Below are 15,343 nucleotides of genomic sequence, written 5' to 3' on the forward strand. Positions count from 1 at the left end.
AAAAGCACAAACAATGTTTTATGCACAGGGTAATCCTAAAATCAGGATTGCAGGCTTTCAATATTGGTCATTTCTATCAACATAAGAAGTATGTGAAATGAGTATAAATGGGTTTAAAAGCAACTTCAACGGGGGCCTTAGCACCTAACCCTGCTTGTGGTCTGAATCCTTCATCTGTAACATTAAGATTCCCTGCATACCGGTACATGTTTGACTTTTGCAAGGGCAAATACAGTTCATATATCACAGAACTCATCATGCTGGTTACTCATTCCAATTAATCACCATGAACAACTGAAATAAGTTTAGGGTTTTAGTCAGTTTTTTTAAAGGGCTGGGTGCTGCAGAAGAGGGACAGGTGGTGAGGGAGAAAAGGGCACATTGATTTGGGCTGTGAAGAATTGGAATATTTTGAATTTGACCAACAATGTCAGGAATTGTATTGAAATGAAGTAGTATTTGGTGTCAACTGACAAATACATTAAGTTTGACAGAATTTATAACCATATTAGAAGTTCTTTTATCACTAACATTCTTCAGTATTGATTTCTATGAGGGCAGAAAGGTGCTACCAAAGGACAGGGTGCTCCACAACTCATTTTCTTTTATTGAAGCACAACAGGAGTTGTTGAATCAGCAATTGTTGGATGCACCAATTCACCACAGTCATATCATATAGTCATAGATATTATCTACTAGTCATTTGATGACCGGTCACCCTGGCCAAACAAATGCATCTTTTGGACTTTTGGTAAAACCTTTTTTCTTGAACAATTATTGTAAAGAAAATTCTATTATGCCTATGGCACTATGTTGTGAGAGAGTGTATGGCCCATGCTGGGATGGATCCGAGTAACCTTGATGAGAAGGGAGTGTGCTCATCCACTGCGCTAACCACACAACTAGGAGTAGCCTCTGATTAATATATAATTTGGTTAAACAAAGGTATATAAATTATCGAGGGGATACTTATTTTGATTTAGCATCTCTTCTAATCTGTGAAGCTTGCTTTAATAAGAGGGTTTCACAATAAGTAAATCAATATTACTTTACCAAAGAGAACCAACATTAAAAAGAGGAGCTGAATTTAACTTTTTTTTATTAATTATTTCAGAATACGAATCTGAATGAGGGCTATTCCATTTAAACATATAACCCATGGGGGAAGGAACTTTTAAATTATGCCACCCCTACAGAAGCAAATTAACTCTTTTGGGGTCCAAATTGGCAAAAAAGACACCCACCCATATACTATTTAAATAACTGCCTTCCCCCTGGGGGTTATATGTTTTACTGGAACAGCCCTGAGATGCATTTCAACGTTTGATAGCAAACTAATATTCAATAATAACTTCAGCACTTTAATCAGCTCTCCACAGAATTACAGATAAGACTTCATGAATGTACTTACAACTGTACATTGCACAACTTATTTAATAATATTTATAGAACAACCAAACAAGTCAATTATGAAAAGAGACCTCATTTTTTGCCATGTATTGTTTTGTAAAAATGATATCTTTGTTAACATAACAGAGGTGCTGGAGCATGAGCCAGAGAGCTTGTAGCCCATTGCTGCATCGTTAACAGTGGTTTCACTATATCACCAACATCTTAATCAAATCTGGTCCAAAATTCTTAGCACACTTAATGTCTAGATAATTATATCATAGGTTATTTCTTTTTCGTATCCTTCTTATCTTTGTCCTTATCACTCTGTTTGCTCGTGTCTTTATCGTCTTTCTTGGCATCTTTCTCATCTTTTTTCTCCTTTTTATCTTTAGACATATCTTTGCCCTCATTCCGCTCGGCGTCTCGGTTCTGTATCTTGTTGTTTATGAGATTATGGAGAGCGATTACGGATCGGATGAGCGACGCGAGGTAGACAACCAACATCTGGTCGTTAGTCTTCACGTACACAGCCTTAACAAACTGTTGCAGATTCACGTCTGGCAGAAGGTTGAACACATCCTGAAGTATTTTTGTAATATGTGTACGTGATGAATACAGGTACATTTACTCTATGAAAGAAATTGACCACTAAAAAAGGAAAGGTAAATGAAATATTTAGAAATAATGATGCCTCTCAATGAATGATGCCACTTAATGAATTATGCCACTCAATGCGGACGATTTACCCCCCAAGAGCAGTCATTGAAATTAGACTTTTGGATGAACAAGCCCGAATTCTCATACTATTGCTTGGGAACAAATTTTTAAACAAGTCCTGCTATATAAAGTTCAGAATTTCAGCAAGCCCGGATGACATTTTACCATAGCAGGGCTTGCTGGCTTGTGTTAATTTCGACCACCGCAAGAGACTGAAAGTGCCATTCATTAGCAGTCATTGAAATTAGACTTTTGAATGAACAAGCCCAAGAACTGTTTAATATCAAATTCATGAACAAGCCCTGCTATATAAAATCAAGAAACTGAGCAAGCCCGGAAAGCATTTTATCAGTGCTTGTGGGCTTATGCTTATTTCGACCACTGAATTAGGAATTAAATTCTTGTTAGGCAATTGTTACTGAGAACCAGTATGTAGTGTAAATTGTAATTAAGGTCTCCTGTCTATTGTAGTAATTCAAACATATAAATTATGAGAACTTCATTCAATCCTCAAATACAGTAATAAAAAAGCTCATTTACAAAAATTTAACAAGAAAGCTGCAGAACGAATGCCAACACTCATTTGTTGTTATTGTAGACGAACAAAAGGGCTAAACTCAATAATTGTAAAAGCCGGATTTAAAGGCCCTACTGTTCATGCCCCTTTTTTCTAGCAGCATGTGTAACAAGTTTTATTCGAATATCTTTTTGGTTGGTTAAAGATTTTCCACTATGAAATTGTTGATGACAACAAGGATTTCACAACAGCCAGACATTTTTTTCTCGAAAAACAGTTAAATTAAGAAATAAACAATCACTGTCAATTGGTTGGGATGCTGTTCTATACCTGTAGCTGGTAGACAATCTGGTGGTTGATGGGCAGAGTTCCAGCTGCAACCTTCTGCAGGTAGGAGTTGATCTCCTCTGCCTGGGCTTGGAGCCCACGAAGCCCCATTAGCTGGCCAGTGATTCGCTGGGAGAGGGAGCCAACAGTTGTATCTTTTATGTCTCTGAAAATAGACCGAAGACGAAAATGATTTGATGGTTGAATAGACCAAAGATGAAAAAGATAAATTTTGCTAAAATTTTAATATAAACAAGAGCGCCAACTGTCTCAAAATACACCCCTCCTAATTTTAGGACACTTGAGTAATTATTCCCATACACTTTCTGACCAAATGTGGTGATGATTGGACAAAGGCTTCTACAGTTATTGATAGGAAAAGACCAATTTTAGTTAATTTCTATAATTAAAGGGCAGTTATTCTTGAGTGACTCAAGCCAAATTGCTGGTTATCGTACTTGTCTGAGTTATTATTCCCATACATTTTCTGAACAAATTTGGAGATGATTGGACAGAGGCTTCTATAGTAATTGGTCAGACAAGACCAATTTTAGGTTATTTCTTAAATGAAACTGTAATTACCCCCGAGTTTCTTTAGCGATATATGGCTAGTTATCAAACTTGTCTGAGATATTATGCCCATACACATTCTGACCAAGTTTGGTGATGATTGGACAAAGCTTCTATAGTTATTGATCAGACATGAGTAAGAGAGTAATTTCTACAATTAAAGGGCATTTATCCTGGAGTGACTCAAGCATAAAGCTGGTTGTCAAACTTCATCTAGATATTATGTCCATACATATTCAAATTTGGTGATAATTGAACAAAGTCTCAGAGTTCCCACTTACTATTATTTCAAGGGTAAACTTACCCCCTGGCTACAAAAATTGCGGGTAAAATGCAATTTTTGGGGGTATAAAATAAATAAATACTTTATTTTTTTTATTGAAAAGGTACATTATAACAAATTCGTAGTTTAGAATTGAAGTTACAACTTAACAACTATTTCAATCCCTGTCAATCAAAGACTATTGTCTACAGGTTACATTTCTGAACTGCCCTTTGGATGACTTCATCTGAGTCAAATTTGAGCCACGAAAAATTCAGCAAACCACTATTCTGAAATCTTTTTTGATACTTTTTCTAATCTTTGCACTCGTTGTCTCATCGTTTACACAGGTTCATTGTTTGCATTAATTGATGATTTGGATTTGTTTTCTCTAAAACCAAGCGCTGTAAGCTTCAATTGCATCGACATTTTGGATGCAGATGGAATTCCCGTGTGTAGATTGGTTACAATGTTTTGCTGCTTATCATTCATTTCGCCAGGCGTAAAAAAGTTATAACCTGTCTAAATTGTAATGACATCACCGAGCAGAATCTGCGGTTTAGCTAATCGATGGGACTAGATAGTATTTGTCATGTCTATTTTTAGAACGCTGTGTGGGATTCCAACAAATTAATATATGCCCCCATAATTTTCAGAAACGCACGATCTTGAAACGGACGAAAAATGTATGCGTGATTTAGAAAAAAATGTGTGATTTACGTCATATTTTACATGAGTGAGTGAGTGGGAACTCGCGTCACACCTTGGTTAAGGTTTTCAATGTAAGCACCTTTAAGTCAGTATCTCAGTAAATACATGATTTATTGCATTGAAACTTTGGAAATGTATTCCCAACTGTCTTCAAAAACGCTATCAAAAACCAGCTCCAGCCATAATGGACGGTTCAATTGGCAATCGGGCCGGTTCAAATTAAGAATTTTGAGTAGAATAACTAGTAGCTGGTCAGCTACTTAACATTACTATTTAAGACTGTTCAACCAAAACTTATTGATACCCTGCTTCTAAAGTTATTGATCAGACAAGACCAATTTTAGGTTATTTCTATAAGTAAAGAGCAATGACTCTCAAGTGACTTAAGCGATATAGCTGGTTATCGCATTGTTCAAGATATTATGCCAATACACGTTCTGACCAAGTTTGGTGATGATTGGAAAAAGACTTCTGAAGTTATTGATTGGACAAAATACTGGATGCCGCACCCCCCTCGCATCCCTGACCAAACACGTTCGGTAAAACTACAATACATCCCATTCAATGAACATGCGTATAAAATGATTGCTGCGGAGTAGCAAGCAGCATTACCCAACAATTATAAAAGCGAGAGTTTGGGCTTTATACTTTAGCACATTGTCTCTGGTAACATGTGAACCACATTTCAACCAAGGCTATTGTAATGTTGTGAGCATAGAAGCTCCGCCTCTATATGCAAATTAGTAACCGCCCTGCTAAGGCACCAAGGTGGAACCCCTAGAAGTATCAGAGAGGCAGTATGATTCAGACTATTGATGTACTCACATGTTATACACTTGTAGAATAAATGTAGTAAATATTTAAGTGTCTTTATTACATACCTACATTAAAACACAACAATGGCGACGAGGATAAAAGTGTAAAACACATGAAAAGCGGATTTACTGTGTAAAAAAAAACTGTGCTGTGTAATTAATTAGTAGGACTGATTATTTACCAAAAAATGGCTCAAGGATTACCAGTATTCCCATCATTCAATGTCACTGAAACAGCAGTGGACAGTCGCTGGAAAAAGTGGTTAGGTCGACTAGAAATCATGCTAGTTGGTATGGATGTCAAAGACGCTAAACGCAAAAGAGCGTTACTTTTGCACTACGCTGGTGAAGATGTTTATGACATTTTTACAACACTTCCAAACGTCGAGGAAACGTTTGACGCTGCCAAGCAAGCACTAACCCAGTATTTTGCACCCAAGAAAAGTATTGAGTTCGAAGTGTACAAGTTTCGACAGGCAAAGCAAGAACCTCACGAAAACTTGGACAGTTTCCACAAACGACTCAGAAAGCTTGGAGAACACTGCGAGTTTGCAAATACAGACAAGGAAATTAAGTCACAAATAATACAAGGCTGTACGTCAACAAGACTAAGGCGCAAAGCGCTCAGATCAGAAATGTCTTTAGACGAAATAATCAAAGAAGCGCGATCTCTAGAACTATCTAACAAAAACGCAAGCGAGATAGAACAATCAGCCAACCACAACAACAGTTACAACACCTGTGCAATCAGGCAAAAGCGAAAACCAAACCATCTTCAACAACGACAGTCTACCAACACTTACGTCAGTCACAACAGAAAACACGAAGCTGCAGAAACTGTGGTAAGGAGTATCCGCACATGAATGGCCAATGTCCCGCTGCCGGCAAAATATGTAATTTTTGCAAGAAAATGAATCATTTTGTGATTGTTTGTCGTTCAAAGCACAAACAGTCAAAGCCAGTGCATACATTGGGTACCGATAATTGTTCAGACAGTGAAATTTCGGACAATGATAAAAGCAGTAATGAATTTGCATTTGGACTTGAAATAAATTCAAACAAGCCAGACATATCCTGCAAGCAACCTACAATCAAAGTCAAAGTCGAAGGTCATGCCCTAAAAATGCTCGTAGACACAGGGTCATCAATAAATGTCATTGATGAAAAAGCATACAACGCCATGAAACCGAAGCCAAAATTAAACAAAACGGATACGAAAGTATACGCATACGGTTCAATTGAAGCTGTCAAAATTATGGGCCAGTTTCAAGCAATGATAGAAACCAAAGACAAGTTTACGACAGCCATGATATACGTAACGAAAGGAAACAGTGGCAATCTGTTATCATACTCTACATCAGTGTCGCTGCAAGTCGTTCCAGAAATATATTCAATGACAAGCAAAAGTGAAATATGCGATAAATTCCCGAAGGTATTCACAGGAATTGGGAAATTGAAAGACACACAAATTGAGTTATTTGTAGACAATACAGTTCAACCCGTTGTGCAACCACATAGAAGAATACCATTTCACCTTCGAAAACAGGTGGAAATTGAACTCAAAAGGCTCAAAGACATGGATATAATCGAAAAGGTAGATGGACCAACAGACTGGGTATCACCGATTGTCGTAGCACCGAAACCGAAGAGCAAAAACAATGAAATACGTATCTGTGTAGACATGCGCCTTCCTAACGAAGCCATTAAAAGGACTCGACACATTATACCGACAATAGACGATCTTATTGTGGACTTAAATGGTTCAAAAATATTCTCAAAATTGGATTTAAATCAGGGATACCATCAACTTGAAATCTCAAAGAAATCACGCAACATAACCACATTCACTACACATGTTGGTCTAAGACGTTACAAAAGACTAAACTTTGGATTAACATGTGCATCAGAAGTTTTCCAAAATGCAATACGGACCTCACTTGAAGGACTTGAAGGTGTACAAAACATCAGCGATGACATAATCGTGTATGGCAATTCGCAGGAGCAACACGACAGTAGACTGGCAGCCGCCCTACGACGTCTACAGGAAAAAGGCCTCACACTGAACAAACAGAAATGTGAATTCAACAAGAAAACGCTTGAATTATTCGGCTATATTTTCAGTGAAAACGGATTTTCTGCTGACAAGAAAAAGTGTGAAATAATCAAAAACACACCTGCTCCACAAAACGCATCAGAAGTACCAAGCTTCCTCGCAATGACAAACTATGTCTCCAGATTCATACCAAACTAGTTCCACAACGACAGAACCTTTGCGAATGCTCGTGAAGAAAGATGCCAAATTCGTTTGGGAAGAAAGACAGCAAAATGCTTTTGATAAACTCAAATCGGATCTAAGCAGTGAAACTGTAATGACATATTTCGATCCAAAATTGACAACACAAATTGTTGCAGATGCAAGCCCCGTAGGCATAGCAGCAATCATGCTGCAAGGAGGGAAAGTAGTTAGCTATGCAAGCAAATCATTAACAGATATTGAGAAAAGGTACTCTCAGACCGAGAAAGAAAACTTAGCTATCGTATGGGCAATTGAACACTGGCATATATACCTCTTTGGACACAAATTCACCGTCACAACAGACGCAAAAGCGCTTGAACACATATACAAAAACCCAAAGTCCAAGCCGCCAGCCAGACTGGAACGGTGGCGAATGAAAATGCAAGCTTATGATTTTGATGTCATATACAAGCCAGGTGAATCAAACATGTCAGACTACCTAAGTAGGCACCCTGATATCACAAAGACGCAAGCAAGCAACACAGGAAAAATCGCAGAAGAATACCTGTCATTCATTACATACCATGATGTTCCAAAAGCGATGACGTTGCATGACATAATCATTGAGACAAGCAGTGACAACGACCTTCAACAAGTGATGCAAAACGTCAGACAATCCTCGTGGAAATCAAATTACAAAACAAATACGGTACTAGATACACTTGCACGTGTGAAAAATGAACTGACAGTTGTGACGTTCAAAAACGGCGAAGTTCTCTTGCATGGAAATAGAATCGTGTTACCTAAACAGTTGCAACAGAAGGCTATTTCATTAGCACACGAAGGACACCCAGGAATAGTTAGGACAAAACAACTATTGCGCGAAAAGGTGTACTTTCCAAAAATGGACAAAATGGTTGAGGACTTGTGTAACAGTTGTATTCCCTGTCTCGCAGCAACTGATAAAAACTCCAGGGAACCACTTCAAATGACTGAAATGCCAAAACAGGCATGGGATTCAGTGAGCATGGATTTCTGTGGACCATTTCCTGATGGAATATATCTTCTTGTTTTGATTGATGACTTTTCAAGATTCCCAATTGTTGAAATAATAACATCTCTTAATGCAAAATTAGTTATTGAGAAGCTTGACAAAATATTCTCAGAATATGGAATACCTGAAGTACTGAGAACTGACAATGGACCGCCGATGAATAGTGCAGACTTTCAAAACTTTTCAAAACAATTTGGTTTCAAACACAGAAAAATAACCCCTATCTGGCCTCAAGCAAACGGAGAATGCGAGCGTTTCATGAAAACAATAGGAAAAGTAATTCGTGCAGCAAAAACTCAAAAAGCAGATTGGCGCACAGACATGTATGCATTCGTACGCAAATATAGAGCTACAAAACATGCGACTACAAAATACAGTCCAGCAGAACTATTATTTGGAAGACAGATTAGAATAAAATTACCATTTGCACCATCGAAACCTTCAAAGGAAAATGTGCAAGTCAAAGCTCGTGAAAATGACGCATATCAAAAAGCTAAAATGAAATCGTACGCGGACGCAAAACGGCATGCAAAGCCGGCAACATTTAACGTTGGCGACTCTGTACTTGTCAAACAACACAAAACAAACAAGTTCTCCACACCTTTCGACAGTCAGCCATATAAAATTACAAAGATAAACGGTTCGATGATAACAGCGAAAAGAGGAGACAAGTCAATCACCCGCAATTCGTCCTTTTTCAAGCTGATAAGGCTACAAGACTCCGACAGCGAGGACGACTTCGACGACTTCTACCGTCCTGGCACTGTACGTACGGACGAACAAGAGCCTTCACAACCGAGACGTTCATCGCGAAATCGAAACCCCCCAGAACGTTTCCAAGACTTTGTGCAAAAGTGATTTATTGTGAAAAGGGCATAATAATCCCTTTATGGATTTAGATTAATTTACCAATATGTTTGCGCATTCTTTGTATGTTTAAGAAGTGGAATATTTGTTTACTATGTTTATACTTGTGTACATATCATTTTAATTCAGGACATTTCGATGCTAGTACAAATTTCTTTATATGTGACCAGTCTAAATTTATTGAACAGACTCAACTTGCTATTGAAAACTGAGTTACCTGGAATTCTTTGGAATTTACAATCCTCCCAGAGACACGCTATTAATCTCAGAAAACGACCAGTGTAATAACAAACAGACAATTTGTTTTCAAAAACTTTGTGGTGAATCAAGCAATTAGTGCTCGCCGCTGCCATAAATCTGACACCGTTGGACATTAGCTCTATCTGGCCATAATGCCACATTTCGTGAACTGCCAGAACATTAACTACTCTCCTAATGAATTGACTATCATGTTAATGATTGAAATTGTTTTAATATTAAACTAATCTTTAGCAGATGCTGAAAGTTTAAATCTGAGAAAAGATGGGATGTAATGTTGTGAGCATAGAAGCTCCGTCTCTATATGCAAATTAGTAACCGCCCTGCTAAGGCACCAAGGTGGAACCCCTAGAAGTATCAGAGAGGCAGTATGATTCAGACTATTGATGTACTCACATGTTATACACTTGTAGAATAAATGTAGTAAATATTTAAGGGTCTTTATTACATACCTACATTAAAACACAACAGCTATCACAAAGCTGTCCTCCCAAAACATGATTGAGCCAAAATATACATCGATATTGTGAAACTTTAGTTTCAATGAAGACCATCTTTTTGTCCGTAATTGAATTGAAATTGGACTTGACAAGACAGAAGATTATAACCCTTTACATAGTATTTTGTGTTATCACAATGAAAACATTTCTTTGCTATAGTTGAAATTGTACAACGGCACCGAAAGTGCATGCTAACACTTAACCACTTTTTCAGTTAATGAATGGGCATATTTCAAGTTTTCCAGCCAGAATTATAGCACTCACAACACATGTTTGTATTGCCTTTCTGAACAACTGTACAGTTTATGCCAACTGCCCAAAACGTGACAATGTTGCTAAATCATTGCTATAAATCCTCACCTGAGAAGATGTTCCACACCGACCTCCTCAGCCTCTTCTGCTCCTATCTCACTGGGAACATGGTCAAAAGTCTTTGTGGTAGGGGTCCCATCCTGTAACAAAACACATGTTCATCAATAAATCGCATAAACGATGTAGTATGCTTTAGGGTCATCTTTTGTTTTATACCTTTAAAGCTTCATATGCAGGAGAGATCTATATTTTTTTAACAGAATCTGGCCCCAATTTCTCGAAAGTTTTTAAGTCCCTTATAACAGGATTAAGCTAATCTCACTTTTTTTGTTGTTATATTAAATGTGTTTTATTTACTTCTTCAAGATTTTTTAAAAATTATGTAGGAATAATCTGTATGATTATCAGAATAAACCATTTTTCATTTATCAAAATCCATTTTCAGAATGTATTATGGCTAATTGAAATAAGTGACTTAAGCCTGTTAAGCTTAAGAAGTTTCGAGAAATTGGGGCCAGAGGCTGTAGTAAGGTACTTAAAGTGCCTATTTGCCAAAATGATATATGGAAAAGCACTTGATAGGACTTTGAACAACAGAAGAAAATAATTTTAATTTTTCAGCACTATTTTACAAATGGATAATGATGGACACATCTTTAAAAACACAGCACACTTTTAAACATGAAATATTTCTAAACATGTAACACTCCTACTATATTTTTAATCATGCAGAACATAGTTCATCCATTCAAAGTTTCAAAGAGTGTCCTTTTACACAGAATGAAATTGTTACTGTATACGCACATCATGGACCTCCTCCACCATCACGTAGGCTTCTGTAGGCAGACCAAGGTCCTTCGGCTTTGCATCGATCACAACCAAAACCTGCAAATACATCGAATAAGAATAATTAAAAAAAAAAAATGTCACACATATTTGTTTATAAGTTAGTCCAGTAACCTATTAACAACAGTATTTTCTCATTACTTTCGGAAAATGACCTTTACGCTTGAATTTCGGAATGTTCAAGTACATTGTAGTTTTTCACAAACTGGGAACTTGTGATAAATACTTGAGAACAGAGTACCCTGGCAGACTAATTAACTTAAAGAAATTAGTAGTACTACTGCAAAACTGGTAGCCAAGGGCTAATGTTAAGGTCAAGGCCTGGCTATTTTCTTGCACCCTTCCCCTTGTTAAAAGGACTTAAGGTATATCTCTCTTAAGCATTTAATTACTCCAATAAGTTGTTGCAAAGACAAAAAAAGTCAATGCTTCAACTATATTTGTTCTTACACAGGTTTGCTTTGTAAAAGAAAATTAAATAAATATGTATGTTTATATAATTTGTGTTAAACAATTGAAATTACAAATTCCCCCTAAAATGGAAATTAAAGCAAACAATTCCGCACTCCCCCCGTAAAAGAGCACAGCCATGGATCATAAAAAGATGTTAAATATTGTACCGAGTTAGGGCAGTATTTGCGCATCAGATCATTGACAATGACATCATTCTGGCAGAGTTTGGGTCCTGTGTGATACCAACCAACAATCCTTTCTTTGGCTGAAAACAAAATATTCATTCAATTAATGCATGTCTGTCAATTTGAGTAAAATCATATCTTAATATTTGCTCTGCCATTAGGATCTGATGTTCAGCTGAAGGAGGTCATCTTCCGATGTTTTATCAGCCAATCAGGGGCCTTCTTTCACTTGTCAATATTTTGCTGGGATTCCGAATTTGTTTTGTATTCCAATTTTCATGACTTTCACAAACTGAAATTGTATTTATTTTTCAAAGAATAGTCCCATTTTTAAGAAGCATATTTTCAGGGCAAATATACATTTCTCAAGTAAGATTAATCAACATGGAAAATAGTTAAATCACAAAGAACTAAACCATTTATCCAATACTCAATTACGTGAACTTTATTTGGATGCCTGTTAAACCCAGTTAACTTTTGTTTTATTTGAAAGGGTTTATATGTAATGAAAGAATATGTAATATTTATGTCAAAATTAAACTACAAACATGCTTTTACAGCACAATCATATTATGATGTTTATGTTTTTCTTAAGCATAGCTCATCATAATAAACACAAAAACAGTGAAAACATTATTTAACTACAAAATGTAAGAAAAAAATTAATTAACACCATCCTTACCATTAACTTTTTTGAACATGCTATACATCTGCTCCAAGTAATCATGGTCCAGGAACCACACTGACTTGTCATGGGCATCCTCATCAAATGGAACTGAAGCAGAATCATAACATTACATTCACTACCTAAATCTCAGGCTTTTTGCATTTAAATAACATCACCAGCGAAAGCCAGAGTGTTTCATTTTTTGCTGCACATCTTGAGTCCAATAGTTATACTCATTGTCTTTCTGAGAACCATCCAACTAAATATTCAGTAATTTGGTCAACCAGTAGAGCTGGTTTTAAGACACCATTTTCTTACACGCCATTAGATGATCAATTATCTCCGCCCTGGTTCAATAAAAGATCATAACCCTAGACTTGAAAAATTCCAGACGTAAACTTATATCAGTTAAAAAAATTGTACAATATGGATTCAGCATGTCAGATTAAAGGCTGTGTCCAAGCATTCTCAAGCAGCAAAAGATCTAAAAACAGGCCCTGGATTCTAATTTCATCAATACAAAAAAATATCAAATCAATTTACATATCTTTTCAAGCACAGTTGTTCAGTTTTAATATAAAAAACAGGCATTTACAAAGATCTGTTCTACAGTATTGAAGGTAGGCAAATAGTACTGTATATGAGCGATCCACTGTCATCGCTATCCTACAGTGGAAAATCATCAAATCAAATTTTATTTTAACACTATTAACAGAGAAAACATTAGCTATGAATAGCTATTGACCGACTAAAAGATTTTTTGACCAACAAACTCGACCAGGTGAAACTGACCATTAAATGAGATGCTTCGAGAATTTCGGACAAATCAATCAGAGGTCCAATCGTGAATTTTTAACCATATCATTTACCTGCATAACTGTTTGAAACATCAAGAATGCCTTGTCTATTTGCTCCAAGCAAAACACCAACTGTTCTTTTGACATTTCCAACCTTTCCCATGCGATTAAAATGATCAACGACGCTGAGCAAAACGAGTGGATGTACAACCACTTTAGAAATTTTACTGGGATCTGTTGCCGGCATCTTTTTTATTCAGAAAAATACAATAATCTAAAAGTACCGGCACAATGACTTTTCTAAATTTTCGCTTTTGATACTTCCGGCGGGGATAAAATATTAATTTGCGTGAAAAACAATGTGTAGCACACAACAAATACGGTTTATTTTTTTGACAATGTCTGGAGTTCCTCCCCCTTAAACTGTCTGGTTTACAGTTATTTCGTATCCTAGTTCTTTCGTACCCTCCGATTTACGGTTATTTCGTAATCATAAGATAGTCATTTCGTAACCTATATATATGAATTTCTTTAAGTTAAGAAAAACAATACTTAAGTGAATATAGACTCATATACTGGTTAGCGACCCCTTTCCGGCCGGAAATGGAGGTTTTTCCTACGTTACTTTTGACACAAGATAGCTATTACGATAAAACTTTACACTCAGATAGGTTGGCTCTTCCGACAAAAACTGTGTAATTTGTTTTTGAAAATAGCTAGGGATTCCGAATATTCCCACGCGCAAAGTACCCCTATAATTTCGCTAAAATAAGCACCCTACTGTACCTATTATTCGCCCACCCCATTAATTCGCTATTCTTACGATGTTTTTCATATATTTATCTCTAAACTATATCTTAAAACATTTTTATTTTATTTGACGAGTCTAGCGACCGATTAAAACGACAATTGATCAATGTCAATATTTCTACGTTATATCACTCTTCTTTCGTTTAAATCATGCGAGCCAGCGCCTGTGTCCAGTCTGGCAATGGTTGATGTCTGTAAATAATGCAATGTCTGGATTGTATGTTCTTTATCTTCTTCAAGTAATCTTTTTTAATCTAGTACCCTGACGAAATGGTCAGGGTACGAAATGACTATAGTTCCCGCAGTTAGGAGACGAGTACTATCATCCTGTTTATTGCACATGTCTCCACCTTGCCATAAGATGATGTTAATGCTCTGATAATAATTTCACACAATTAGTTGAAGAAGCAGCTTGAGATTTTATTTAAAAAAGAAAAAAAAATACCAGTGAAAATATAGATTTTTTAGAACATAAACAGAAGCAGCGAAATAAAAATGACAGTTTTCGATTGAAATGAAAATTACTTTATGATTATTTAATCATATAACAAAGAATATATTTAAAAATAAGTGATGGTTAGCCTTTATCTGATAAATAAACCACCCAAATCTCTCCCGATGTGATAAAGTCACAACAATATAAACCTTATCCGTAAATCCGAGGAAGTATTCAGTTATCCAGGTAATAACACTCTCATATATTAAACCAACTATATAAAAAGTGTTATTAAAAAAGAATAAAAAAACTCAAATAGAAAAGGTTAAGTTAAACGAATACACAACCTACTCAACCGTTGACATGGTAATACCCAGGAGTAGGATCGAAAACTGAATAATTATTTAATTATTACCCATAAGAAACTGTTGTCTGCTCCTCGCTTTACAAAAAATTCATACTTTTAGTTTTATTGAAAATGTAGTAAAATCACAAAACATCAAAATTTTTGCAATATCAGAAATATGGCATCCTGAAGTTGATATCAAAGATACAATAAAGAAAAGATGGCACTGGGTAGCTAGTGAAAGAAGAATCATACAAGGAGGTGG

General features: G+C 36.3%; 1 protein-coding gene across 1 annotated transcript; it reads right to left on the minus strand.

Moving 5' to 3' along the window:
• Positions 1–1,347: 1,347 nt before the first annotated feature.
• Positions 1,348–13,832, minus strand: LOC128242962 (26S proteasome non-ATPase regulatory subunit 7-like). The gene is made up of 7 exons (XM_052960419.1): positions 13,559–13,832; positions 12,705–12,797; positions 12,005–12,102; positions 11,343–11,423; positions 10,587–10,678; positions 2,957–3,119; positions 1,348–1,971 (listed from the first exon to the last, which is right to left on the minus strand). The coding sequence occupies exons 1-7, from the start codon at positions 13,731–13,733 to the stop codon at positions 1,675–1,677; spliced, it is 999 nt and encodes a 332-aa protein (XP_052816379.1). The 5' UTR covers positions 13,734–13,832; the 3' UTR covers positions 1,348–1,674.
• Between the last annotated feature and the right edge of the window lie 1,511 nt (positions 13,833–15,343).

Source organism: Mya arenaria, chromosome 8 (genome assembly GCF_026914265.1).
Source record: "Mya arenaria isolate MELC-2E11 chromosome 8, ASM2691426v1".
Taxonomy (NCBI): domain Eukaryota; kingdom Metazoa; phylum Mollusca; class Bivalvia; order Myida; family Myidae; genus Mya; species Mya arenaria.